General features: G+C 62.9%; 5 protein-coding genes across 8 annotated transcripts; 3 read left to right on the top strand and 2 right to left on the bottom strand.

Annotated features, from left to right (window-relative positions):
- Positions 1–63: 63 nt before the first annotated feature.
- On the top strand, positions 64–7,383 carry LOC129198982 (seizure protein 6 homolog). The gene is made up of 8 exons (XM_054808665.1): positions 64–127; positions 721–915; positions 1,411–1,602; positions 3,323–3,514; positions 6,137–6,175; positions 6,297–6,414; positions 6,780–6,882; positions 6,996–7,383. Exons 1-8 carry the CDS (start codon positions 64–66, stop codon positions 7,023–7,025), a joined length of 933 nt encoding a protein of 310 aa, XP_054664640.1. The 3' UTR covers positions 7,026–7,383.
- A 264-nt stretch (positions 7,384–7,647) lies between these two features.
- On the top strand, positions 7,648–9,422 carry PAGR1 (PAXIP1 associated glutamate rich protein 1). 2 transcript variants are annotated; one of them, XM_054808739.1, is made up of 4 exons: positions 7,648–7,763; positions 8,534–8,933; positions 9,038–9,120; positions 9,211–9,422. In XM_054808739.1, exons 2-4 carry the CDS (start codon positions 8,536–8,538, stop codon positions 9,405–9,407), a joined length of 678 nt encoding a protein of 225 aa, XP_054664714.1. In that variant the 5' UTR covers positions 7,648–7,763; positions 8,534–8,535; the 3' UTR covers positions 9,408–9,422. The 2 variants fall into 2 exon arrangements, with proteins under 2 accessions (XP_054664714.1, XP_054664713.1); XM_054808738.1 differs by having other exon boundaries at positions 7,684–7,821.
- Positions 9,423–10,028: 606 nt separating this feature from the next.
- INO80E (INO80 complex subunit E) lies at positions 10,029–12,285 on the top strand. 2 transcript variants are annotated; one of them, XM_054808742.1, is made up of 7 exons: positions 10,030–10,410; positions 10,634–10,704; positions 10,799–10,851; positions 10,985–11,060; positions 11,163–11,232; positions 11,343–11,462; positions 11,953–12,285. In XM_054808742.1, the coding sequence occupies exons 1-7, from the start codon at positions 10,327–10,329 to the stop codon at positions 12,148–12,150; spliced, it is 672 nt and encodes a 223-aa protein (XP_054664717.1). In that variant the 5' UTR covers positions 10,030–10,326; the 3' UTR covers positions 12,151–12,285. The 2 variants fall into 2 exon arrangements, with proteins under 2 accessions (XP_054664718.1, XP_054664717.1); XM_054808743.1 differs by lacking the exon at positions 11,163–11,232 and having other exon boundaries at positions 10,029–10,410; positions 11,363–11,462.
- Positions 12,286–13,350: 1,065 nt separating this feature from the next.
- Positions 13,351–22,303, bottom strand: MAZ (MYC associated zinc finger protein). 2 transcript variants are annotated; one of them, XM_054808726.1, is made up of 6 exons: positions 22,228–22,303; positions 21,316–22,004; positions 17,925–17,988; positions 17,668–17,839; positions 15,020–15,230; positions 13,351–13,649 (listed from the first exon to the last, which is right to left on the bottom strand). In XM_054808726.1, the coding sequence occupies exons 1-5, from the start codon at positions 22,261–22,263 to the stop codon at positions 15,031–15,033; spliced, it is 1,161 nt and encodes a 386-aa protein (XP_054664701.1). In that variant the 5' UTR covers positions 22,264–22,303; the 3' UTR covers positions 13,351–13,649; positions 15,020–15,030. The 2 variants fall into 2 exon arrangements, with proteins under 2 accessions (XP_054664701.1, XP_054664702.1); XM_054808727.1 differs by lacking the exon at positions 15,020–15,230 and having other exon boundaries at positions 13,352–13,649.
- Positions 22,304–23,595: 1,292 nt separating this feature from the next.
- On the bottom strand, positions 23,596–27,564 carry PRODH2 (proline dehydrogenase 2). The gene is made up of 10 exons (XM_054808708.1): positions 27,355–27,564; positions 27,076–27,269; positions 26,875–26,995; positions 26,679–26,756; positions 26,473–26,553; positions 26,239–26,385; positions 25,965–26,134; positions 24,522–24,632; positions 24,334–24,422; positions 23,596–24,229 (listed from the first exon to the last, which is right to left on the bottom strand). Exons 1-10 carry the CDS (start codon positions 27,523–27,525, stop codon positions 24,060–24,062), a joined length of 1,332 nt encoding a protein of 443 aa, XP_054664683.1. The 5' UTR covers positions 27,526–27,564; the 3' UTR covers positions 23,596–24,059.
- Between the last annotated feature and the right edge of the window lie 61 nt (positions 27,565–27,625).

Here is a 27,625-nt window from a genome sequence, read left to right as displayed (position 1 = left end):
GTCCCATGGGTGCCATGGGGTTCCCATGGGTGCTATGGGGTTCCTATGGGTGCTATGGGTGCCATGGGGTTCCTATGGGTGCCATGGGGTTCCCACGGGTGCTATGGGGTTCCCACGGGTGCCACAGGTACCCCATATACCCACGGGTGTGTCCCTCCCCCCCCCCCAGGGGTCCCCCGTAACGACACATGCCCCGAGCTCCCCGGGGTGCTATGGGTGCCATGGGGTTCCCATGGGTCCTTTGGGTGCCATGGGGTTCCCATGGGTGCTATGGGGTTCCTATGGGTCCTGTGGGTGCTATGGGGTTCCCATGGGTGCTATGGGGTTCCTATGGGTGCCATGGGGTTCCTATGGGTCCTTTGGGTGCCATGGGGTTCCTATGGGTGCTATGGGTGCTATGGGGTTCCTATGGGTCCCATGGGTGCCATGGGGTTCCTATGGGTCCTTTGGGTGCCATGGGGTTCCTATGGGTCCTTTGGGTGCTATGGGGTTCCTATGGGTGCTATGGGTGCTATGGGGTTCCTATGGGTCCTGTGGGTGCTATGGGTGCTATGGGGTTCCCATGGGTGCCATGGGGTTCCTATGGGTGCTATGGGTGCTATGGGTGCCATGGGGTTCCTATGGGTCCTTTGGGTGCTATGGGGTTCCTATGGGTGCTATGGGTGCTATGGGGTTCCCACGGGTGCTATGGGGTTCCCACGGGTGTGTCCCTCCCCCCAGGGGTCCCCCGTAACGACACGTGCCCCGAGCTCCCCGGGGTGCCCTTCTCCCGCCTCGCCGCCTCCCGGCCCCTGGCGCTGCGCGGCACCGTCCTCACCTTCCAGTGCCGGCCCGGCTACCGCCTGCGCGGCCCCGACCTCCTCACCTGCCAGTGGGACCTCAGCTGGAGCGCACCCCCCCCCGCCTGCCAGAGGGGTGAGGGACCCCCCCCCCCCCCGCACCCCAAAAATCCCACCCAGGGACCCTGAATCCCCCCCCAAGATCTTAAAGGTTGACCTTGACCTCAGGTGACCCCAAAACCAGACCTAGACCCCCACCCCATTGCAATGGAGACCACGCCCCCACCCCCAGGCCACGCCCACTCAGGCCACGCCCCCCCTTGCACCCCAAAAATCCCACTCAGGACCCCCAACCCCCCCCGACCTTAAAGGTTGACCTTGACCTCAGGTGACCCCAAAACCTGACCTAGACCCCCCCATTCTCCTGGAGACCACGTCCCCCACCCCAGGCCCCGCCCCCCTGCACCCCAACCCCCCCCCCAGGACCCCCAAAACCCCCCAGGACCCCCCCAACCCCCTCCCCTGGACCCCTCAGGACCCCCCCAACCCCTCCCCAAGACCCCCCCAAAACCCAAGTCATGGGGTGTCCCCCCCCTCCCTGACCCCCCCCACCCCCCCCAAAATATCTCAGTCCTGAGGTGCCCGGACCCCGGAGAAGTGACCAACGGGCAACGGAACGTGGGGGACCCCCGATTTCCCGTGGGGAGCCGGGTGCGTTACTCCTGCAGGCAGGGCTTCCTGTTGGAGGGAAGTCCCGCCCTCACCTGCCACGCCCGCCACGCCGGCCCCCCCAAATGGAGCGACCGGCCCCCCAAATGTGTCCGTGAGTTGAGGAGTTATGGGGTCCTGGAGGTCACCTCACCAAGTTTTGGGGGGCTCGGGGTGGAATTTGGGGGTTTTGGGGTGGAGTTTTGAAGTTCTTGAGATGCCATCACCAAGTTCTGGGGTCCTGGGGTGGAGTTATGGGGTCCTGGAGGTCCCATCGCCAAGTTCTGGGGTGCCAGGGTGGAGTTTTGGGGTCCTGGAGGTCCCATCACCAAGTTTTGGGGGGCTCGGGGTGGAATTTGAGGGTTCCAGGGTGGAGTTTTGAAGTTCTTGAGATGCCATCACCAAGTTCTGGGGTGCCAGGGTGGAGTTTTGGGGTCCTGGAGGTCCCATCACCAAGTTTTGGGGGGCTCGGGGTGGAATTTGGGGGTTTCGGGGCAGAGTTTTGAAGTTCTTGAGATGCCATCACCAAGTTCTGGGGTCCCGGGGTGGAGTTTTGGGGTCCTGGAGGTCCCATCACCAAGTTCTGGGGTGCCAGGGTGGAGTTTTGGGGTCCTGGAGGTCCCATCACCAAGTTTTGGGGGGCTCGGGGTGGAATTTGGGGGTTTCGGGGGGGAGTTTTGAAGTTCTTGAGATGCCATCACCATGTTCTGGGGTGCCAGGGTGGAATTTGGGGGTGCCAGGGGGAAATTTGGGGGTGCCAGGATGGAGTTATGGGGTCCTGGAGGTCGTCACCAAGTTTTGGGGGGCTCGGGGTGGAATTTGGGGGTTCTGGGGGGGAGTTTTGAAGTTCTTGAGATGCCATCACCAAGTTCTGGGGTGCCAGAGGGAAATTTGGGGGTCCCAGGATGGATTTATGGGGTCCTGGAGATCCCATCACCAAGTTCTGGGGTGCCAGGGTGGAGTTTTGGGGTCCTGGAGGTCACATCACCAAGTTTTGGGGTGCCAGGGTGGAATTTGGGGGTGCCAGGATGGAGTTATGGGGTCCTGGAGGTCACGTCACCCAGTTTTGGGGGGCTCAGGGTGGAATTTGGGGGTCCCGGGGTGGAGTTTTGAAGTTCTTGAGATGCCATCACCATGTTCTGGGGTGCCAGGGTGGAATTTGGGGGTGCCAGGGGGAAATTTGGGGGTGCCAGGATGGAGTTATGGGGTCCTGGAGATCCCATCACCAAGTTCTGGGGTGCCAGGGTGGAGTTTTGGGGTCCTGGAGGTCACGTCACCCAGTTTTGGGGGGCTCAGGGTGGAATTTGGGGGTTCCGGGGTGGAGTTTTGAAGTTCTTGAGATGCCATCACCAAGTTCTGGGGTGCCAGGGTGGAATTTGGGGGTGCCAGGATGGAGTTATGGGGTCCTGGAGGTCACATCACCAAGTTTTGGGGTGCCAGGGTGGAATTTGGGGGTCCCAGGGTGGAGTTTTGAAGTTCTTGAGATGCCATCACCATAGTTTGCGGTGCCAGGGTGGAATTCTGGGGTCCCGAGGTCGATTTTTGGAGTCCCAGGGTGGAGTTTTGGGGTCCTGCAGGTCCCATCACCAAGTTCTGGTGGTCCCAGGGTGAAATTTCGGGGTCCCAGAGCGGCCTCCCGAAGTCCTTGAGATACCACCACCACTCTTTAATCTCCCTAGCCGCAATTTTCAGCCCTCAGCGCTGACCTCCGCTTTCCTGAAGGTCCCGTTCCCCCCACCCCCGATTCTCCCAGAAGCCCCGCGGTGGTATTTTGGGGTGTCCCCGCCCCACCAGTTGTCCACGTGGGGGTTCCCTGAGTCTTCTTCTTCCTCCAGTGAAGTACGAGCCCTGCCTGAACCCCGGGGTGCCGGCCAACGGCTACCAGACGCTCTACAAGCACCACTACCAGGCGGGGGAGTCCTTGCGCTTCTTCTGCTACGAGGGCTACGAGCTGCTGGGGGAGGTGACCATCACCTGCCTGCCCGGCCACCCCTCTCGTTGGACCAGCCAACCCCCCCTCTGCAAAGGTAGGGACCTCCAGGTCATCTTCGGCATCGTCAGCGGCGCGGTGGTGGGTCGCCTCGATGGGCTTTGTTGAGAGTCGATGGCCTGCGGCGGCGGCGGCGGGGTGGATCGGTTTGGTGGTTTGGCGTCGTGGACCTCGTTGGGGTTCTTCATCGTCATCCTCGTTGGGGTTCTTCATCGTCATCCTCGATGTTCTTCATCACCATCATCGTTGGTGTTCTTCATCGTCATCCTCGTTGGTGTTCTTCGTTGTCATCGTTGGGGTTCTTCGTCACCATCATCGTTGATGTTCTTCATCATCATCCTCGTTGGTGTTCTTCATCGCCATCATCGTTGATGTTCTTCATCACCATCATCGTTGGTGTTCGTCATCGTCATCCTCGTTGGTGTTTGTCGTCATCCTCATTGATGTTCTTCATCGTCATCCTCGTTGGGGTTCTTCATCACCATCCTCGTTGGGGTTCTTCATCACCATCCTCGTTGGGGTTCTTCATCGTCATCCTCGTTGGGGTTCTTCATCACCATCCTCGTTGGGGTTCTTCATCGTCATCCTCGTTGGTGTTCTTCATCACCATCATTGTTGATGTTCTTCATCGTCATCCTCGTTGGTGTTCTTCATCGTCATCCTCGTTGGTGTTCTTCATCGTCATCATCGTTGGTGTTCTTCGTCGTCATCCTCGTTGATGTTCTTCATCATCATCCTCGTTGATGTTCTTCATCGTCATCCTCGTTGGGGTTCTTCATCGTCATCCTCGATGTTCTTCATCACCATCATCGTTGATGTTCTTCATCGCCATCCTCGTTGGTGTTCTTCGTCGTCATCCTCGTTGGTGTTCTTCGTCGTCATCCTCATTGATGTTCTTCATCGTCATCCTCGTTGATGTTCTTCGTCGTCATCCTCATTGATGTTCTTCATCGTCATCCTCGTTGGTGTTCTTCGTCGTCATCCTCATTGATGTTCTTCATCGTCATCCTCGTTGATGTTCTTCGTCGTCATCCTCGTTGGTGTTCTTCGTCGTCATCCTCGTTGGGGTTCTTCATCGTCATCCTCGTTGATGTTCTTCATCACCATCATCGTTGATGTTCTTCATCGTCATCCTCGTTGATGTTCTTCGTCGTCATCCTCGTTGGTGTTCTTCATCGTCATCATCATCATCGGGGACCACCTTGATGTTCTCCATCCCCATCGTCCCCATCACAGACCTGCTTGACGTTCTCCATCGTCAGCACTGTGGGCCTTGTTGATGTTCTTCATCATCATCATCATCATCATCATCATCTCCATGACGGACCTCGTTGATGTTCCTCCTCCTCCTCATTAACGTTCTTCATCGCCATCGTTATGGACCACCTCGATGTTCTCCATCATCGCCATCGTGGACCAACTTGATGCTCTTCATCATCGCCGTCTCCGTCGTGGACCTCGCTGGTGTTCTTCTTCTTCATCATCATCATCATCATCATCATCATCATCACGGCCCACGTTGACGTTCTCCATCATCCGCCCCGTTGACGTTCTTGTTGGTCATCTTCTTCCTCTTCTCTTCTTCCTCCTGCCTTTCCTCTTCTTCCTCTTCTTCTTCCTGCTTCTCTTCTTTTCCTTCTTCTTTTTCTTCCTCTTCCTCTTCCACCATTTCTTCCTCATCACGGCCCACGTTGACGTTCTCTGTCATCATCCTCGTTGATCTCGTTGATCATCTCCTTCTTCCTCTTCCTCCTTTTTCTCTTCCTCTTTCTCCTCCTCTTCCTCTTCTTTGTCGTCCTCCTTCTCCTTTTCCTCTTCCTTCTCCTCCTCCTTCTCCTCTTCCTCTTCATCTTCCTCCTCCTCATCTTCCTCTTCTTCTTCCTCTTCCTCTTTTTTCCTCTTCTTTGTTCTCCTCCTCCTCTTCCTCTTCTTCTTTCTCTTCTTCCTCCTTCATCATCTTCCTCCTCCTCCTTTTTCTCTTCCTCTTCTTCCTCTTCTTCTTCCTCTTTTCCCTTCTCTTCCTTTTTGTCTTCTTCCTCCTCCTCTTTTTCATCGTCGCCCTCCTCCTTTTCCTCCTCCTCCTCTTCCCCTTCTTCTTCCTCTTCCTCCTCCTCTTTTTTCTCTTCCTGCTCCTCCTCCTCCTCTTCTTCCTTTTCTTCTTCCTCCTCCTTCTTTTTCTCTTCCCCCTCCTCCTCCTCTTCCTCCTCCTCCTCTTCTTCTTCTTCCTCCTCCTTTTCCTCCTCCTCTTCTTCTTCTTCTTTCTTCTCTTCCTGTTCTTCTTCCTCCTCCTTTTTCTCTCTTCTTCCTCTTCCTCTTCTTCCTCTTCCTTTTCCTTCTCTTCTTCCTCTTCTTCTTCCCCCTCCTCTTCTTCCTCTTCCTGCTCCTTTTTCCTCTTCCTCTTCCTCCTCTTCTTCCTCTTTCTCCTCCTTTTCGTCTTCTCCCTCTTTCTCCTTCTCTTCTTCTTCTTCCTGCTCCTCCTCCTCTTTTTCCTCCTCTTCCTCCTCCTTTTCCTCTTCCTCTTCCTCCTCTTCCTCCTCCTCTTCTTCTTCTTCCTCTTTTTCTTCCTCTTCTTCTTCCTCTTTTTCCTCCTCTTCCTCTTCCTCTTCCTCTTCCTCTTCCTCCTCTTCCTCCTCCTCCTCCTCTCCCCCCCCCCCCGCAGTGACGGACCCCGAGTTCCCGGATGACGGACAGCTGGAGGGTGAGAGGGGGCGGGGCGTGGTTGTGGGCGTGGTTGTGGGCGTGGTTTGAGGGGTGGGCGGGGCCCGCTTGGCTCCCTCCCCTGAGGCCCCGCCCCCCCCGCTCTCTGATTGGCCGCTCAGTGACGCAGAGGGCGGATCCCAGCCGGCAGCTGGAGGGCGGCAGCATCGCCCTGGCAACGCTCCTCCCCCTCGTCCTCGTCCTCCTTCTGATTGGCGGCGTCTACGTCTATTATACCAAGTGAGCCAATCGGCGCGGAGGGGGGGGGGGGGCGGGATAAGGCGGGGCAGTCTGCGCATGCGCCCCCCCGGATACCGTGGAGCGGCGCATGCGCGGCGCCCACCGCTCCTTAAAGCGGCAACGCCGCGTTCCTACCGCTTCTTAAAGCGGCGACGCGACGGGGCCCCACAGCTTCTTAAAGCGGTAACGGGAGGGTACCACGGCTTCTTAAAGCGGCAACGGGGAGGGCCCACAGCTTCTTAAAGCGGCAACGCGATTGGGGGGGTCCACCCGTTCTTAAAGCGGCAATGGCGGGATTTAAAGGGTCCGCGTTGTAATTTGGACGGTATGGGGGGGGGGGTCTCCCCGCCGTGTCTCCGCCCCAGGTTTCAGGGCAAGTCCCTGTTCGGCTTCTCCTTCTCCAGCTCCCACAGCTACAGCCCCATCACGGTGGAAAGCGACTTCAACAACCCCCTCTACGAGGCCGGGGTGAGCGTCCGGGCTTTAATGCCCCCAAAACGGCGCCGGGGGGGGGGGTATTTTGGGGGGTGGGGGTGTTTGACCCTTTCTGGGGGGTCTGACCCCCCCTCCCCCCCCCGCAGGACACCAGGGAGTACGAAGTCTCCATCTGAAGCCCCCCCGCGCCCCTCCCCCGGCGCCCCCACACCCCTCCCTTCCGCTTCGTTACGAGCTGATTAATTAATTTATTGCCACACTCATTTATTTCCCCCCCCTTTAAGGATGGAGGGGGGGTTGGGAGCACACACGTCCCCTTTAAGGCGGACCCCACCCTGCGTTGCCCCTTTAAATACCGGGGGGGAGGGACCTCAGGTTTCCCCACCCACCAAGGCCAGGCCACGCCCCCAAGATGAGCTGTTCCCCCCTCCCCCCATGCCAAACAACCCCTCCCCCCTTCAAATTTTGGGTCCGTTCGCTTTGATTTGGGAGCAATAAAAGCAAAAAAAAAAAAATTTAATAAAATCCTCAATAAACGGCCCCGTTTCTAAACCGGCCTCCGCTTTCTGCGCATGCGCGGAACGGGAGGGGGAAGGGAGCGGGGCCACGCACAAACCACGCCCACAAACCCGCCCGGGGGCGGGGCCGAGACGGGAGGGTTTCCACACCCCGCGCCTTCCCTTCTGCGCATGCGCGGCGCAGCCGGGCCGACCCGCGCATGCGCAGATCGTGGTGCGGAGCCGGCGCGCATGCGCACTACGCAGGCGAGCTGCGCGGGAAGAACTATGCGCATGCGCAGTCGCGGAGGAGACACCCCCCCCCCCCTTCTCCCCTCACGGCGAAACAAAATGGCGGCCGGTAGCTGAGGGGACCCCGTTCCCGTCCTCCGGTGGACCGGAGGCCGCTTGGAGCAGGTGAGCTCGGCCAGGGAGAGGCGGAATGGCTCCGGGATTCGCTGGGGTGGCTACAGGGGTGTGTGGGGGGGGTTGTGTGGGGTAGCGGGGGGGGGGGGTGGGTTCTCTGGGGGTTTAAGGCTTCGCCTCAGGGCTCAAGATGGCGGCAACAAGTTCCCCTCAGGCGTTGCCATGGCGACCCCCTGAGGCCCTCCGTCCTGATTTTGGGGTGAATTTTGGTTTTTTGGGGGGCTTTGGGGTGTGAAGTTACCTCAGGGCTCGTAATAGCGGCAAGAAAATCTCCTCAGGGCTTGATTTTGGGGTGAATTTTGGTCTTTTGGGGGGGTGGGAGAGGGTGAAGTCACCTCAGGCAGCACCGTGGTGGCAACGAAATCCCCTCAGGGCCTGGTTTTGGGGTGAATTTTGGTCTTTTTGGGGGTTTGGGGGGTGGCGGGAGGATGGAGTTACCTCGGGTATTGCCATGGCCACTCTATAGGCTCCCCCTGTCCTAATTTTGGGGCGAATTCTGGTCTTTTTGGCGTTTTGGGGGGGGCAGGAAGACACCAAAGTTACCTCAGGCCTCATAATATCGTCAACAAAATCCCCTCAGGACCTGATTTTGGGGTGAATTTTGGTGTTTTCGGGGGGTTTGGCGGGTGGGAGAGGGTGAAGTCACCTCAGGCGTCACCAAAATCCCCTCAGGGTCCGATTTGGGGGGGGGGGGGGGCGAATGTTGATGGTTTTTGGGGCGGTTTGGGGGGTTTTTTTTTGTTTTTTTTTTTTTTAATCAGCCATGGAAGCTCCGAGCGAGGAAACGGCGACGGTGACCTCGAACCTTCGCTCCCTCGCGGTGGCCGAAGCGTCGGACTCGGAAAAAAACCCCGAAGCCTCAGAAAACGCCGGAGCAGAAGAAGAAGAAGAAGAAGAAGAAGAAGAATCCGCCGCCGCCGATGACGACGAAGACGACGAAGAGTGGGGGGTTCCCTGCAGCGACGAAGAAGAACCCTCCCCCGAAAAATGGCTCCCTCCCCCCGCCGAAATCCGCCGCCTCTACGACATCATCGCGCAAACGGGGAGCCTCCCCCTCCGCCGCAACCCCCTTCCCCGCCGCGCTCCCACCCCCGAACCCGACAGCGAGGAAGAACGCGGCTCCGCCGGGCAACCCGAGAGCGAGGAAGAGGAGGAGGAGAAGTACGCTGAGGCAATTAAATCCTTTTGGGGTGAAAAGCCTCGATTTTATTCCGTTTTAAACCAATTTTGGTGGGGTTTTTTTTTTTTTTAATTAAACGCCTCAGGCCGCCCGCTCCCACGGAATTCGACTTCGACGACGAACCCGTCGCCCCGAAAAATTCCCTCATCGATCGCCGCCGAGCGCCGGGTGAGTTATTTCCCCCCTCCCAAAACCCACCCACCCCCCCCAAAAAAAAAAAAAGAATTTCATTAATTAGCTCGTTAATTAACCCGGCAGGCCCCCCGACGCGCGGGCAGAAACGAGAAGCTCGTTTGGATAAAGTTTTATCCGATATGAAACGCCACAAGAAATTAGAGGAACAAATTCTCCGAACGGGAAAAGATTTATTTCAATTAGAAGGAAACGAAAGCGGGGGGGGGGGGGATCCCCAAAAACGCCCCCCCGGCGTTTTTTTACGCCAGAGGAAATATTGAGGCGCGCTTTCCCCCCCCCCCCCCCAAAATGTGGGGAATTCACCCCAAAAATCACCCCCCCCCCCCCAATATTTTGGAATTTGGGGGTTATTTAATTAAAGAGATTGTAAAGGGCGAGTTGTGTGCCCCAAAAAAATGCTTCGGGGTTCCCCCCCCCCCAAAAATATCCGCGAATCCTCCCCCCTGCGCCCCAAAACTGCACCCCCCACCCCCAGCCCCCCAAAACCTCCCCCAGGCCCCGCCCACCCCCAAAATTACCCCCCCCGAACATCCCCAGGCCCCTCCCGCACCCCAAAATCCCCCCCCTTGCACCCCAAAACCCACCCAGAACCCCCCCAAATACCCCTTGAGCCCCCCCCACCCCCCAAAATCCCCCTTCCCGCACCCCAAATCCCCCCAGAGCCCCCCCCCAAAATACCTCTCGGCCCCCCCCACCCCCCAAAATCCATCCCCACCCCCCAAAATCCACCCCCAGAGCCCCCCAAACCCCCCCGCACCCCAAAATCCACCCCCGAGCCCCCCCAAACCCCCCGACCCCCCCCAAACCCCCCAGGCCCCGCCCACTCCCAGCGCTGGCCCCGCCCCTTCCGCCTCCTCACTCCCCCCCCCCCGGGGTCCTCCAGTATCCCACAACCCCCCGCGCCTCCCCCCCCTCAAGCCCTTCCCGCCGCTTCCTTTAAGCGGGGCCTCGCTGCGCCCCTCAGCCAATAGCGCTCCCCGCCGCGGGTCGGCGGCGACCAATGAGAGGCGGGAGGCGGGCCGTTAGGCGCGGAGAACCAATGCGGGGCTGAAGGGAGGCGGCGAGTCGGCCAATGAGAAGCGTCGGGGAGGGAGGGGGGGAGGAAGGGCCGGAAATTACCGCGGCGCGGGGGCTGCCGGGATTGCGAAGGGCGGAAGCGGCGGCCCTGAAGAGCGGAAGATGAACGGAGCGGCCGAGCCCGATGGCGGCGGCTACAAACGGCGTTACCGGGCGCTGAAACGGCGCCTGAAGCTGCTGCTTTACGTGAGGGGGAGGGGGAGGTGGCGGGGACACCGGGGGTGGGGGAGAAAAAGGGGGGCGAGAACACCGGGGGTGGGGGGGGGGAGAAAAAGGAGGCGGGGCCTGGCGGGGGGCGGGGCCTTGGGGTTTTACCCACAATTCCCCGCGCGGGGGGGGGGTGTGTGGGGGGGAGGGGAAGGGGGGGTCACCCCCACCCCCACCCGGTGCTCCCCTCCCCTCCCCCCAGGAGCAGGAGTGTTTCCAGGAGGAGCTGCGCCGCGCCCAGCGCAAACTGCTCAAGGTTTCCCGGGACAAAAGGTACCCAGAAACGCGCCCCTCCCCCCCCACGCCCCTCCCCCCTCCCCCCCACCTCCCCCTCACGCCTCTCCCCTCCCCCCCCCCCCTCCCCCAGCTTCCTCCTGGACCGGCTGCTGCAGTACGAGAACGTCGACGACGATTCGTCAGGTAACGAAGGGCGGGGGGAGGGGGTGGGGGCTCCTCATGCCCCTCCCCCACCGCTTTCTGCCCCTCCCCCTTCCCTGCCCCTCCCCCCACCCTTCCCTGCCCCTCCCCCACCTCTTTCTGCCCCTCCCCCCAGACTCGGAGGCCACCGCGTCGTCTGACAACAGCGACGGGGAGGGGCCCAAGGGGGGGGACGCCCCTCCCCCCAAGCGGTAAGGGCGTGGCTTTGGGGGGGCGGGGCTTTGCGTGGGGGGCGTGGTTTTTGGGGGGCGGGGCTTTGCTCACACGCTCTCCCCTCCCCCCCCCCCCTGCAGGAAGCGCAGCCCCCCGCCCTCCCCTCCCCCCGCCACCTTCCCCCTCGCCCCTCCCCCGGCGCCCTACATGGTGAGTCCGCCCCGCCCCCACCCGCCTGCCCCTCCCCCCCCACAGCCCCCCCCAGCGCCGAGAGGGGGGGGGAGGGGCGCCATCGCTTACCCCTCCCCTCCCCCTCCCAGATGAGCTCCCCCCCCTACAGCCCCTTCCCCGCCGATTACTTGGCCCCCGAGGGGCCGCCCCGCCCCCAACGGCCCCGCCCCGCCCCCACCCGGCGCCCAAAGGGCTCCCGGCGCCTTCAGGTACGGGGGAGGGGTGATGGGGGGGGAGGGGAGAGGGGTGAGGAGTAATGGAGGGGGGAGGGGTGGCAGGGAGGGGGAGGGGAGATGGAGGGGGGAGGGGTGATGAGGGTCCGTGGGGGAGGGGCAGAGATGGGGTGGGGGGAGGGGAGATGGGGAGGAGTGATGGAGGGGGAGGGGTGGTGGGGAGAGGGAGGGGCGATGGGGGAGGGGAGAGATGGGGCGGGGCAATGGGGAGGGATAAGGGGGGAGGGGTGATGAGGATCGGGGGAGGGGCAGAGGTGGGGTGGGGGAGGGGCGATGGGGAGGCGTAATGGGAGGGGGAGGGCTAAGGGGTGATGGAGGGGGGAGGGGCAAGGGGACAGTTTGAGGGGGAGGGGCACTGAGGGGCAGTGGGGGAGGGGCAGCGATGGGGGAAGGGCGCTGGAGCGGGGGGGATGGGCGTCAAATCCCCGCCCTGACCCCTCCCCCCCCTTCCCTCCCTCCCCCCCAGCTCCCCCCCTCCCCCGCTCTGTCCTTCCCCCCTGGGCGTGTCCCCGCCGGGCCCCTCCCCCCTCCGCTGGCCCCGCCCAAGGCCCCTCCCCCCGTGCCCAGCACCGTCCCCCGGCGCATGCTGAGCGACGCGGGGGAGGGGAGCGGCGACGACCCCCTGGACGGGGACGACGAGTTGGTGATTGACATCCCCGAGTGACCTCTGACCCCGCCACGCCCCCCTCGGGACACGCCCCTCCCCCAGCATGGGGGGGGGGAGGGGAGGAAAACGAACGGCGGGGGCGGGGGGAGGGGTTTTTTGGGGAAAAATCCCGGCGATTTTGGCAGAAAGGGGTTTGGGGTGGGGGGAGGGGACCCAAGTTCGGGGGAGGAACCGGGGTTTTAGGGAAAATTGAATAATTTTATGGGGGGAAATTGAGTTTTGGGGGGAAATTTGGGGGGGGGGAAATGGGGTTTTTGGGAAAAAATGTGTAATTTGGGGGGGGGCGGGAAGGAATTTGGGGGAAAATATAATTTTGAGGAAAAAGCTGCACTTTTTTTGGAAAAAAGTCCACAATTTAAGGAGAAAAACGGAGGTTTGGGGAAAAAACTACAATTTTGGGGGGAAAAAATTGATCATTTGGGGGGAAAATACATTTTTAAGGGAAAACCGCACAATTTTGGGGGGGAGTGCACAAGTTTTAGGGGAAAAACAGTTTTTAGAGAAAATTTCTACATTTTTTGGGGAAAAAAATCCTCAAAATTTGGGGGGGAAACAAAATTTGGGGGGAAAAGCGCACATTTTTGGGGAAAAACCCCACAGTTTTGCAGGAAAATCATTTTTTGGGGAAAAATTCTATAATTTGGGGGAAAACACACAATTGTTTTCTGAAAAAAAGCCACAATTTTTGGCAAAAACGCCTTAAATTTGGGGAGAAAGCGCAATTTTTGGGACAACCCCCACAAATTTGGGGGAAAATGAGAAATTTTTTTTGAAAAAACACAATTTTGGGGCAAAATAAGAATTTTGGGGGAAAAACCCCACAGTTTGGAGCAAGAAATTCTACAATTTTGGGGGGAAAACCTCCCAAATTTTGGAAAAACCTCAATTTTTTTAAAAAAAATACACAATTTGGGGGAAAATACGGGGGTTTGGGGAAAGAACTCACAACTTGGGGGGGAAACCCCACGATTTGGGGGGGAGGGTGGGGTGGGGGAGGGGCAGCCCCACCCCCTCCGCGCTTCCCTGCCCCCACAGGGGCGTGGCCTGTAGCAGCCCCGCCCCCCCCGGGCGTTCCCTCCCCTCCCCCCCTTCGCGTGCAGTGGGCGGAGCCGTTGGAGGCGCCGAAACTTTATTGGGCGTCGCAGCCCCTCCCCCCCCCAACACACCCCGGCCCCTCCCCCCCTCCCCCCCCATAGTGACGCGCGATACAAAACCCCGCCCCCTCCCCACCCCCCCCACCCCCCCCACGCGCGCGCGGGAGGGGGGGGCGGGGCTTAGGCCCCATAGCGCCGTGGGGTGCCCCACAGCCGTGAGGGGGGGAGGGGCAGCCCGCTGTGGGGCAGAGGGTGTGTGTGGGGGGGGTGGGTCTGTGTGTTTCCCCTCCCCCCATTCCCCTCCCCCTCACCAGGGCTGCCCCACCCCCCCCTCCATGGGCAGCACGGCCACGGCCCCGCCGGGGGGCGCGGGGGTCGCCATGGGGCAGGGCTCGCCCGAACCTGTGGGGAGAAGGGCAGCGGGCGTCAGCGCACGGGAGCGGCCCGCTATGGGGCTGGCCCCCCAAGTTATCCCACCCCCACATCGTGCTATGGGGCTGGCCCCCCAAGTTATCCCACCCCCACATCGCTATGGGGCTGGACCCCCAAGTTATCCCACCCACCCCCCCTCACGCTATGGGGCAGGAGTCCCAGGCTCTATGGGGCAGGACCCCCAAGTTACTACCCCACCTGCTATGGGGCTGGACCCCCAAGTTATCCCACCCCCACATCGTGCTATGGGGCTGGACCCCCAAGTTATCCCACCCTCACATCACGCTATGGGGCTGGACCCCCAAGTTATCCCACCCCCACATCGCTATGGGGCAGGACCCCCAAGTTATCCCACCCTCACATCACGCTATGGGGCTGGCCCCCCAAGTTATCCCACCCACCCCCCCTCGCGCTATGGGGCAGGAGTCCCAGGCTCTATGGGGCAGGACCCCCAAGTTACTACCCGACCTGCTATGGGGCTGGCCCCCCAAGTTATCCCACCCCCACATCGCTATGGGGCTGGCCCCCCAAGTTATCCCACCCTCACATCACGCTATGGGGCTGGACCCCCAAGTTATCCCACCCCCACATCGTGCTATGGGGCTGGACCCCCAAGTTATCCCACCCACCCCCCCAACTCCATGCTGACTCCACACTCTCGTGCTATGGGGCAGGGTCTGTGGGGCTGCCCCTCAAGTTACACACACTGTCATGCCATGGGGCAGGGCTCTCACAATCTATGGGGCAGGAGCCCCCAAGTTATCCCACCCCCCCCAGCTCTATGGGGCTGCCCCCCAAGTATACCCCACTCTCCCTCACACTATGGGGCAGTGCTCCCAGGCTCTATGGGGCTGCCCCCCAAGTGTACCCCACCCTTCCTCACGCTATGGGGCAGCGCTCCCAGGCTCTATGGGGCAGAACCCCTAAGTTAACCCACCCCCTCACACTCTCACGCTATGGGGCAGCGCTCCCAGGCTCTATGGGGCTGCCCCACAAGTGTACCCCACCCTTCCTCACGCTATGGGGCAGCGCTCCCAGGCTCTATGGGGCTGCCCCACAAGTGTACCCCACCCTCCCTCACGCTATGGGTCAGGAGTCCCAGGCTCTATGGGGCTGCCCCCCAAGTGTATCCCACCGTCTCTCATACTATGGGGCAGGAGTCCCAGGCTCTATGGGGCTGCCCCCCAAGTTACCACTCCTCTCTCTATGGGTCAGCGCTCCCAGGCTCTATGGGGCTGCCCCCCAACTGTACCCCACCCCCTCCACCCCCCTCCACCCCCCACTTCTCCCCTCCCCCACCTCCCCACCCCCCCCCACCTCCCCCTCCCGCCGGGCCTTGCCTGTGGGCGCGTCAGCGGAGCGACGGCCCCCCCTGGGGAGCGGGACCCTCGGCGGGGGGGGGCGCGCCGTGGGTCTGGAGGTGGCCGCTGAGCTGGGCGGGGGTCTTGCAGTGAACCCCGCAGAGTTTGCAGAGGAGGCGTCGGGGGCGGGGAGCCGCCACCCCGTGGTCCTTCACCGCGTGCACCCGCAGGTACGCCGCCGTGGTGAAGCCTGGGGGACGAAGGCGGCGTCAGACCCACGGCGCTTGGGGGGCTGGGAAGGGGGGTGGGGTGGGGGGGTGGGGGGGTGGTGAGGGGGAAGGGGCGGCCCTATGGGGGGGGAGGGGAGCGGGGGGGGTGGGGGGGGCTAGAGGGAGATGTGGGGCGGTGGCCTGTAGAGCTTGGGACCCATAGAGCCTGGGAGCTGTGGGGCAGTGCCCCATAGAGACTGTGCCCCATAGAGCCTGGGAGCTGTGGGGCAGTGCCCCATAGAGCCTGGGACCCATAGAGCCTGGGACCCATAGAGCCTGGGAGCTGTGGGGCAGTGCCCCATAGACAATGTGACCCATAGAGACTGTGCCCCATAGAGCCTGGGAGCTGTGGGGCTGTGCCCCATAGAGACTGTGCCCCATAGAGCCTCTGACCTATAGAGCCTGGGAGCTGTGGGGCTGTGCCCCACAGACACTGTGCCCCATAGAGCAGTACCCCATAGATGGTGTGACCCATAGACTGGTGCCCCATAGAGCCTGGGAGCCATAGAATGGTGCCCTAACAGCTGTGGGGCAGCGCCCCATAGAGCCTGGGAGCTGTGGGGCAAGTGCCCCATAGACACTGTGCCCCATAGAGTAGTGCCCCATAGACAAGGTGCCCCACAGAGCCTGTGCCCCATAGAGCCTGGGAGCTGTGGGGCTGTGCCCCATAGAGCCTGTGCCCCATAGAGCCTGTGCCCCATAGCAACAACAACCCTACCTTAGATGGTGACCCTCTGCCCCACAGATTCTCCGCCCCATAGATCCTCTGCCCCACACATCCCCACCCCACACACGACAACGACTCTTTGCCCCATGCCCCACAGAGCCTGCCCCACGGCACCCACCACTAACACCCGCCCCACGGCACCCTCCTGCCCCACAGCACCCAACTGCCCCACACCACCCAACTGCCCCACACCACCCACCCCACAGCACCCTCCTGCCCCACGGCTCCCGCCCCACGCCTCCTGCCTGCCCCACACTGCCTACCCCACGGCACCCACCGCCACAACCCCCTCCTGCCCCACGGCTCCTGCTCCATGCTGCCTGCCCCACAGCACCTTCCTGCCCCACGGCACCTGCCTGCCCCACACCTCCTGCCCCATGGCACCCACCCCACAACCCCCTCCTGCCCCACAGCTCCTGCCCCATGCTGCCTGCCCCACAGCACCTGCCTGCCTCACACCGCCTGCCCCACGGCACCCACCGCCACAACCCCTTCCCGCCCCACACCTCCCGCCCCATGCTTCCTGCCCCACGGCACCTGCCTGCCCCACACCTCCCGCCCCACGGCACCCTCCTGCCCCATGGCTCCTGCCCCATGCTGCCTGCCCCACGGCACCTGCCTGCCCCACAGCACCTGCCTGCCCCACGCCTCCTGCCCCACGGCACCCACCCGCCCCACGGCACCCACCTCAACGCTCCCACCACCACAACCCCCTCCCGCCCCACACCTCCCGCCCCACGGCACCTGCCTGCCCCACACCTCCCGCCCCACACCTCCTGCCCCACGGCACACCCCACGGCACCTGCCTGCCCCACACCTCCCACCCTACACCTCCTGCCCCACGCCTCCTGCCCCACGCCTCCCACCCCACGCCTCCTGCCTGCCCCACGCCTCCCGCCCCACGGCGCGCGCCCCACGCCTCCTGCCCCACGCCTCCTGCCCCACGGCACCTGCCTGCCCCACACCTCCCGCCCCACGCCTCCTGCCCCACGGCACCTGCCTGCCCCACGCCTCCCACCCTACACCTCCTGCCCCACGCCTCCTGCCCCACGCCTCCCGCCCCACGCCTCCTGCCCCACGCCTCCTGCCCCACGGCACGCCCCACGGCACCTGCCTGCCCCACACCTCCCGCCCCACACCTCCTGCCCCACGGCACACCCCACGGCACCTGCCTGCCCCACACCTCCCACCCTACACCTCCTGCCCCACGCCTCCTGCCCCACGCCTCCCACCCCACGGCATGCGCCCCACGCCTCCCGCCCCACGCCTCCTGCCTGCCCCACGCCTCCCGCCCCACGGCGCGCGTCCCACGCCTCCTGCCCCACGCCTCCTGCCCCACGGCACGCCCCACGGCACCTGCCTGCCCCACACCTCCCGCCCCACGCCTCCTGCCCCACGGCACCTGCCTGCCCCACGCCTCCCACCCTACACCTCCTGCCCCACGCCTCCTGCCCCATGCCTCCCACCCCACGGCGCGCGCCCCACGCCTCCTGCCCCACGCCTCCTGCCCCACGGCACGCCCCACGGCACCTGCCTGCCCCACACCTCCCGCCCCACGCCTCCTGCCCCACGGCACCTGCCTGCCCCACGCCTCCCACCCTACACCTCCTGCCCCACGCCTCCTGCCCCACGCCTCCCGCCCCACGCCTCCTGCCTGCCCCACGCCTCCTGCCCCACGGCGCGCGCCCCACCTTTGTTGCAGAGCTCGCAGACGTGGTTGGGCCCCTGGCCGTGCACCTTCATGTGGTCGGTGATGTAAGCGGCGCTCAGCATCTTCCCGCAGACGTGACACGGCACCTTCTCCTCGTGCCGCACCGCGTGCGCCCGCAGCCGGTCCTTGGTGGCGAAGGCGGCGTCGCAGGTCTGGGAGGGGAGGGGTGGTGATGTCACGGGTGATGTCACCGGGGGGGGGAGGGGGGTGGGGTGGGGGGTGGGGGAGGGGCGTTACCTCGCACTTGAAGGGGCGTTCGGTGGAGTGGACCTGCCGGACGTGGCTGTTGAGGTGGTCGGGCCTGGGAAGGGTGGTGATGTCACGGTGATGTCACGGTGAGGTGACGGTGATGTCACAGTGAGGTCACGGTGAGGTGACGGCGAGGTCAGAGGGCGGGGGAGGGGCTCAGTGGGGAATAACACCCCCCCCCCCCACCCCCGTGTCACTGGGTCACCGTGACCAGGGCCACCAGCCCCACCCCACCCCCCCCCCATGGCCACCAGAGCCACCACGGCCACCAGGATCACCGTGACATTGACATCAAGGGCCACCATGGCCACCAACCCCACCCCACGGCCACCAACCCAACCCCATGGCCACCAACTCCACCTCATGGCCACCAACTCCACCCCATGGCCACCAACTCCACGTCGTGGCCACCAACCCAACCCCATGGCCACCAACTCCACCTCATGGCCACCAACCCAACCCCATGGCCACCAACCCCACCTCATGGCCACCAACCCAACCCCATGGCCACCAACTCCACCTCATGGCCACCAACTCCACCCCATGGCCACCAACTCCACGTCGTGGCCACCAACCCAACCCCATGGCCACCAACTCCACCTCATGGCCACCAACCCAACCCCATGGCCACCAACCCCACCTCATGGCCACCAACCCAACCCCATGGCCACCAGTTGACCTCAAGTGCCACCACAACCACCAACCCAACCATGACCATCAGAGCCACCATGGCCATAAGAGCCACCATGGCCACCAGTGACCTCAAGGGCCACCAAAGCCACCAACTCCACCAAGGCCACCAATCCCCAATGGCCACCAGCCCTACCATGACCACGAGTGACCTCAAGGTCCACCGTGGCCATCAGCTCCCCATGGCCACCAACCCCACCATGGCCATCAGTGCCACCACGACCATGAGAACCACCATGGCCACCAGTGCCACCAAGGTCCCCAACCCAACCATGGCCAACAGCGACCTCAAGTGCCACCACAACCACCATCCCCTCATGGCCACCAGCTCCACCATGGCCAACGGTGTCACCAAGGCCATCAAGGCCACCAACCCCACCACGGCTCCCAACCCAACCATGACCATCAGTGATGTCAAGAGCCATCAACCCCCCATGGCCAACAGTGACCTCAAGTTCCACCACAACCACCATCCCCCCATGGCCACCAACACCCCCCCCCCCCCGCCATGGCCACCACTTGACCTCAAGGGCCATCAGCTCCATCATAACCACTAGCCCCACCATGGCCACCAACCCAACCATGGCCAACAGTTGACTTCAAGAGTCACCAAGGCCACCAACCCCAACAAGACCACCATCCCCCCATGGCCACCAGTGCCACCAAGGTCCTCCGACCCAACCAAGGCCACCAGTGACCGAAAGTGCCACCACAACCACCATCCCCCCATGGCCACCAGCCCCACCATGGCCAACAGTTGACTTCAAGTGGCACCAAGGCCATCAGCTCCACCAAAACTACCATCCCCCCATGGCCACCAACCCAACCATGGCCACCAGTTGACCTCAAGTGCCACCAGCTCCATCAAAACCCTCAACCCCACCACATCCACCATCCCTCATGGCCACCTACCCAACCACGGCCACCAGTGACCACAAGGGCCACCACAACCACCATCCCCCCATGGCTGCCAACCCCACCATGGCCAACAGTTGACCTCAAGGGCCACCAGCTTCATCATAACCACCAAGCCCAACAAGATCACCATCCCCCCATGGCCACCAGTGCCACCAAGGTCCTCCAACCCAACCATGGCCATCACTGACCTCAAGTCCCACCACAACCACCATCCCCTCATGGCCACCAGCCCCACCATGGCCAACAGTTGACCTGAAGTGGCACCAGCTCCATCATAGCCAGCAACCCCACCACAACCACCATCCCCTCATGGCCGCCAACCCAACCACGGCCAACAGTTGACCTCAAGTGCCACCACAACCACCAACCTCGTCACAACCACCATCCCCCTCCTGGCCACCAACCCAACTGTGGCCACCAGTTGACCTCAAGTGCCATCAGCTCCACCATAACCACCAATACCACCAAGACCACCATCCCCCTATGGCCACCAACCCAACCACGGCCAACAGTTGACCTCAGGGGCCACCAACTGCACCACAACCACCAACCTCGTCACAACCACCATCCCCTCATGGCCACCAACCCAACCGCGGCCACCAGTTGACCTCAAGTGCCACCACAACCACCAACCTTGTCACAACCACCATCCCCTCATGGCCACCAACCCAACCACAGCCAACAGTTGACCTCAAGTGCCACCGGCTCCACCATAACCACCAATACCACCAAGACCACCATCCCCCTATGGCCACCAACCCAACCGCGGCCACCAGGTGACCTCAAGTCCCACCACAACCACCAACCTTGTCACAACCACCATCCCCTCATGGCCACCAACCCAACCGCGGCCACCAGGTGACCTCAAGGGCCACCAACTGCACCACAACCACCAACCCCACCACAACCACCATCCCCCTCATGGCCACCAACCCAACCACGGCCACCAGGTGACCTCAAGTCCCACCACAATCACCAACCCCACCACAACCACCATCCCCTCATGGCCACCAACCCAACCACAGCCAACAGTTGACCTCAAGTGCCACCGGCTCCACCATAACCACCAATACCACCAAGACCACCATCCCCCTATGGCCACCAACCCAACCGCGGCCACCAGGTGACCTCAAGTCCCACCACAACCACCAACCTTGTCACAACCACCATCCCCTCATGGCCACCAACCCAACCGCGGCCACCAGGTGACCTCAAGGGCCACCAACTGCACCACAACCACCAACCCCACCACAACCACCATCCCCCTCATGGCCACCAACCCAACCGCGGCCACCAGTTGACCTCAAGTCCCACCACAACCACCAACCTCGCCACAACCACCATCCCCTCATGGCCACCAACCCAACCACGGCCAACAGTTGACCTCAAGGGCCACCAACTGCACCACAACCACCAACCCCACCACAACCACCATCCCCTCATGGCCACCAACCCAACCGCGGCCACCAGTTGACCTCAAGGGCCACCACAACCACCAACCCCCCCACAACCACCATCCCCCTCATGGCCACCAACCCAACCACAGCCACCAGTTGACCTCAAGTCCCACCACAACCACCAACCTCGCCACAACCACCATCCCCTCATGGCCACCAACCCAACCACGGCCAACAGTTGACCTCAAGGGCCACCAACTGCACCACAACCACCAACCCCACCACAACCACCATCCCCTCATGGCCACCAACCCAACCGCGGCCACCAATTGACCTCAAGTCCTTCCCCCCTCGACCCCCTATCATCTCCGAACCTGGAGAAGCTCTTGCCGCAGTGGCTGCAGACGTAGGGCTTGTGGACGGCGCCGTCGTGCGAGCGCACGTGGTAGCTCATCCTGTCCTTCCTCTTGAAGCGCTGCTGGCAGACGGGACACTGGTACGGCTTCTCGTCCGAGTGCGACAGCTTGTGCCGGTTGAGGTGGTAGACGTCGCGGAACGCCTTGCCGCACATCTCGCACGCGTGGTTCTTCCTCGCCCGCTTAGGCCCGCTCGCCGATGCCGCCGCCGCCGCCGCCGCCGCCGTCGATGACGTCGTCCCGCCCGTTTCGCCTCCGCCCAACCCTCCGACGCTCAACAAACTCAACGGCACCATGGTCGGCATCTTCATGGCGGCGTTGCCGGGACGGGCAGGTTTGGCGCCGGTGTGGATGGCCTCGTGGCGGCGGAGGTTGTAACCGTTCTTGAACTCCTTGGCGCAGAGCGAGCAGATGTAGGGCCCTTTGCTCTTGGATTTGCGCGGCGGCTCGGCGGGCGGCGACGTCACGGCGGGCGTCATGGCGGGCGCGGCGGGCGGGGAAGGTTCGGGGATGGGGGGTTTGAGGGCGGCGGCGTCGACGGTGGTGGGGGTGGGGGTGGTTTCGGGCGGGGGGGAAGGGAGGACGGGGAGCAGATCCACCGGTAACGGCTCGGCGGCGGCGGCAGGAGGCGGCGGCGGCGGCGGGGCCTGCGGCGGCATCATCGCTCGTGTCACCCCGTGATGTCACGGGGATGTGCGATTTCCCCCCCCCCCCAAAAAAAAAAACGAACGGGGCGCACCGGGTGCGTGTTGCCCCCCCCCCCCCCAAAAAACACCTCGCACCCCTCCCCCACCACACACCCCCCTCCCCCCCACACCCCCCTCCCCCCACACCCCCCCGCCCCTCCCCCCCCCCCCCGGTGGGCGGTACCTGGAAGATAAAACTGCTCCAATTCGCCGGGTCCATGGTGATGGCGGCAGAGCTGTGGGGCGGTGAAAGTTGGGGGGGGGGGGTGGGGGGGGTGGGGGGGATGGGGGGGGGAGAGGGGGTGGGGGGAGAGATGGGGGTGGGGGGGGATGGGGGAGGGGGGTGTGGGGATCTCGCGGGGGTTGGGGGAGGGGAGGAAAGAAAAAAAAAAAAAAAACCCTGAGGGGGGGAGGGGAGGGGAGGGGGGGGAGGGGGAGGAGGGCGCTGAGGGGAGAAGTGGGCGGGGCTAAAGGCGGCGGCGGAGGGCGGTGATTGGTCGCCGCGTATTTCCCTCCCTCCCGCCCCACCCCACCCCCACCCCCCCCCACCCCCCCCCCCCCTTTTCCTCCGGCGCGCGGCGGGCGGTGATTGGGCGGGGAGCGGGGCGGCGGCGGCGGCGCGAGAGCCCGCCCCGCCCCTCCCGGTGCGGGTTCGGCGCGAGACTTCCTCCTCCTCCTCCTCCTCCTCCTCCTCCCCCCGCCCTTCGCTCACTCCTCCCCCGCGCGCGCGCACAAAATGGCCGCCGCGTCCCCCCCCCCCCCCTTCCTCCTCCTCCTCCTCCTCCTCTCCTCCCCCCCCCTCCTTGTTCCCGCCCCCTTCCCGCGTCGCTATTGGTCGGGAGGGGAACCACGTGATGCGGAGAAAGGCGGAGCCGCGCCGGCTGCGCGCATGCGTTCAAGGCGTGTTGCCACGGTGACCGGGCGGCGCGCTCTGATTGGTTGCTGGAGGAGGGCGGGGTTGGGGGGGGGGGGAGGAGGGAGCGAAAGAGAGGCCGGGAGGTGCGAAAGACGGAGCGGCGCGTGCCGGCGGCCACGCCCCTTCTGGTGGCCACGCCCCCTCCTTTAAGCCCCGCCCCCTCCTTTACTCCCAGGCTTCGGTCAAGCCACGCCCCCGCCTTTAAGCCACGCCCCCTCCTCCAAAACCACGCCCCTCCTCCAAAACCACGCCCCCTCCTTCGACCCCACCCTTTTAAGCCACGCCCATCTCCTCTAAACCACGCCCTCCCTTGTTTTAACCACGCCCCCTTTCCGTTAAGCCACGCCCCTCGCCTTCCCGCCATTTTGCTGCTGAGGGAGCGGCCGCCATTTTGTGGCGTGAGGCGGCGCCTGCCACCACCCCTCCCAAACGTCGTTTTTCTGCCTCCCTCCTGCCCGTTACCTCCCTGCCCGCTCCCTGCCCGCCCCACAGGCGGGGTAGGACGCTGCCCGCGCCGCCACGGCCCTGCGGTGACGAGAAGGTGAGTGAGGGCGGGTGTCTCCCCTCCCATGGCCGCCTTCCCCCTCGCTCCTCCTGTCATGGCGGCCTGTAGCACCACAGCGGAGACCCCCAGAATAGCGGTGAGGTGTTTATTGGAGGGGGCAGGAGAGGGTTTGGGGGTGTCAGGGGTTTTTTTTTTGGGGGGTATCAGGGGGTTTTAGGGTGTCAGGGGATTTTTTTGGGGGCGTATCGGGGGTTTTGGGAAGTGCCAGGGGTGTTTTTTGAGGGTAGCAAGGGGGGGTTTGGGGTGTCTCAAGGGGGTTTTGGGGTATCAGGGGTTTTATTTGGGTGTGTCGGGGGGGTTTGGGTGTCTCGGGGTTGTTTTGGAGTATCAGGGGTTTTTTTGTGGTGTCTCAGGGGTTTTTTTTTTAGGGTATCGGGGTCGTTTTGGGGCGTATAAAGGTTTTTTTGGGGTGTCAGGAGTGGTTTTGGGGTCTCAGGGGAGTTTTATTAGGTTGTTGGGTGTTTTGGGGGCCTATCAAGGTGGTTTTGGGGCGTCAGGGTTGGTTTTGGGGGCGCATCAAGGCGTTTTCGGGGCGTCAGGGTCGCCGTAGGAGACGTCTCCGCAGCTCGTGGGCGAGCAGCCCCCGTTCCCGCCGGGCTCCTTCCATCACCGCCTGGTTCTCCCGCGCCCGCCGCGCCAGGTAAGGCAGCGTCGCCTCCGCCGTCCCGTACGGCATCGACTTGTACACCGCGTAACCGGCTTCGCCTGCCCAAAACACACATGCACGACCCCCCCACCACCACCCCCGGTGTGATTTTTGGGGTGAGGGGGACCCCAAAACCCCTCCCTGGGCTTCGGGGATGCCGTACCCAAGGCCAAGGAGACGTGGTCGCACATCCCCAGCAGCTGCCCGAAGCAGACGCCTCCTCCTTGCCGGGGGATGCCCAGTTCTTCCATCCTGCTCGCAAAAACGGGGGGAAACGTGGAGGGTTTTTTTGGGGGGGTTCAGGGTGTAAAATTTTGGGGTGTCTCGCCTCGTTTCAGGGGTCGCGCCCACCTTTGGGTGGCTTGGAGCACCGAGGCTTCGTTATGGGTGGCCACCATCACCCCCACGTCGTCCCCGTCCTGCGCCGCCAAGCCCAGCGCCAGCTCCAGGCACTCGGCGTAGCTGTTGAGAGAGGACGGGGGGGGGGGGCTCGGAATGGGGATCGGCCCCCAAAATGGGGATCAAAATGGGGCCGAAAATGGGGTTTGACCCCCAAAACGGGGCTGAAAATGGGGATTGACTGCCAAAATGGGGGTGGAAATGGGGCTTGAACACCAAGATGGGGCTGAAAATGGGGATAGATCCCCAAAATGGGGGTGAAAATGGGGTTTGAACACCAAGATGGGGCTGAAAATGGGGATCAGCTCCCCAAATGGGGCTTGGAATGGGAAGCGACCCCCCAAAATGGGGCTCAACCCCCAAAATATGGCACAAAATGGGGTTTGAACCTCCAAGTGGGGCTGAAAATGGGGTTTGACCCCCAAAATGGGGTTTGACCGCCAAAATGGGATTCAACTCCCAAAATACGGCGCGAAATGGGGCGCAAAATGGGGCTCGACCCAGAAATGGGGCTCAAAATGGGGTTTGACCCCCAGAGTGAGGCTGAAAATGGGGTTTGATCCCCAAAATGGGGCTCAAAATCAGGCTCGACACTGAAACGGGGCTGAAAATGGGGTCTGAACCCCAAAATTTGGCTCTAAATGAGTTTTGACCCTCAAAATGGGGTTGAAAATGCATCTCAACACCCAAAATGGGGTTCAACCCCCCAAAAAGGGCTGAAAACGGGGCCGAACCCCCAAAATGGCGCTGAAATTGGGGCTAAATCCCCCAGGTTCGGCTCAAAATGGGGCTCAACCCCCAGAATGGCGCTGAAATTGGGGCTAAATCCCCCAGATTTGGCTCAAAATGGGGCTCAACCCCCAGAACAGGGCTGAAAATGGGGATTGAACCCCAAAATGGGGCTGAAAACGGGGCTAAATCCCCAAGATTTGGCTCAAAATGGGGCTCAACCCCCCAAATGGCACTGAAATTGGGGCTAAATCCCCCAGATTTGGCTCAAAATGAGGCTCAACCCCCAGAACAGGGCTGAAAATGGGGGTTGAACCCCAAAATGGGGCTGAAAATGGGGCTAAATCCCCAAGATTTGGCTCAAAATGGGGCTCAGCCTCCAGAATGGCGCTGAAATTGGGGCTAAATCCCCCAGATTTGGCTCAAAATGGGGCTCAGCCTCCAGAATGGGGCTGAAAATGGGGGTTGAACCCCAAAATGGGGCTGAAAATGGGGCTAAATCCCCAAGATTTGGCTCAAAATGGGGCTCAGCCTCCAGAATGGCGCTGAAAATGATGATTGAACCCCAAAATGGGGCTGAAAACGGGGCTAAATCCCCCAGATTTGGCTCAAAATGGGGCTCAACCCCCAAAATTTCTCCCCAAACGCCCCCCCCCCGCCCTTTACCTGCGGTGGGTGTGCTCGACGGTGGGGTGCAGCGGGCCGGGGTCCCCCGTCCCCGCGGCGTCGCGTCGCCGTTCCTCCTCCAGGTACGCGCCCCTCACCAGCTTCACCCCGAACCTCACCCCGCGTCGCCGCGCCGTCGCCGCGTCGCCCACCAAACGCTCCTTCCCGTCCTAACCGCGGGGCGGGGGGGGGGGGGAGGGGTGCGCGCGCGTGTAACCGGCGGCCGTTACCCTCGCGCCGTGGGGCCCGCCCCATAAGTCAGCCCCATAAGTACCTGCAGATAGGCCTGGTAGGTGTTCCAGACCCACGGCGACCTCCGGTTGTGTCGCATCATCAAGGCCAAGGTCGCCAAACTCAACGCCGGGTTGACGTAACTCTGCTCCGCGTCCACCAGCAGACGCACCCCCCGCGTCGCCGCGTGCTGGGTGATGTCGTCGCGAGCCGCTTAGGTCATCGCTGATGCGACGCCCCGCCCCCCTCCCCAAAGCTCCGCCCCTTAACGCCTCACCCCGGCCACGTGATCCAACCGACGCAACGAGACCCCCAAGTGCCGGTTCTCCTCCGGCGTCAGGCAGGAAAAAGCGGCGACCTGAGGCCATTTTTTGGGGCGGTTTCACTCGATTTAACCAATTTCCCCTCAAATCGAGGGCGGGGGCGGAGTTAATTTTTTTTTTTTTTTTTTTTTTGGGCGGGGGGGAGGGAGGTGTTTTTTACCTCGCCCCCCATCACCGCCGCCACCCGCTCCAGCGTCAGCTCGGTCCCCGGCTCCGCCAGCCGCCGCGACATCGTTTCCTATGGGGAGGTGTGGGTTGCGCTTGGGGGGGGGGGGGGGGCAGAGGCGCTGCCCCACAACTCCCCGCGCCCCCTCCCCCCTTTTATTTTGTGGGGGGGGGGCTGCCCCCCAACTCACGCAAAGCCGAGCGCTCATCATGGCCGTCACCTTCAGTTGCATCATGGGCCGGGGACCGGTGGCGGCCGCCAGCCCCACACATTCCATCGCCGCCCCACGGTTATTCTCGTACCACTCCTCCCTGCCCCACACGTATGGGGTGAAGAAGTGGGGCGGGAGCTTCTTTCAACCCCCCCACCCCCACCCCCAGCCCCCACCTACCCGTCCTTCTCCTGCCCCACATCTTCCTCGATGGGAACGGCCAACATGGGGCGCAGCCCCACGGCGCGTAACCTCCCCGCCGTCGCCGTCACCTCGCCGGGGGTCTCGCCCCCCACGAATTGCCCGTAGAACGTGGCTCGCAGCAGCCCGCCCCACAGCCGCCGCCCCAAAACCCTTCGCGAGGTCGTTAAAATCTACGGGGCGGAATGATTAAATCCTGCCCCACGGCGCCGTGGGGCAGAGAAGGGGGGGGGGGGGGCGGGAAATTGCGTCTCTCACCGTGTCGGCGTGCCGAACCAGACGCGGGAAGGCGCAGAGCCGTAACACCAGCAACGCCCGCGCCAGTTCCCGGCCGCTTTTTAACCGAAACGCCGTCCCCTCCCCAAAATTTAAGGGGTTTTTTTTCGCCGTGGGGCGCCCCACGGCCAACGTTTCCCGCTCCGACCTCATCGCTCGCGCTCAAAGGTCGCCGACGCGCCGTGGGGCGGCCGTTAAATCCTTCCCCCTCCCCCCCCCCCCCAACCCCTCCACCCCTCATCTCGTCGTCGCT

The sequence above is a fragment of the Grus americana genome, chromosome 39, assembly GCF_028858705.1.
Source record: "Grus americana isolate bGruAme1 chromosome 39, bGruAme1.mat, whole genome shotgun sequence".
NCBI classification, from domain to species: Eukaryota; Metazoa; Chordata; class Aves; order Gruiformes; family Gruidae; genus Grus; species Grus americana.
The sequence above is the reverse complement of the archived record's forward strand: the minus strand, read 5'-3'. Positions and strand labels throughout refer to the sequence as shown.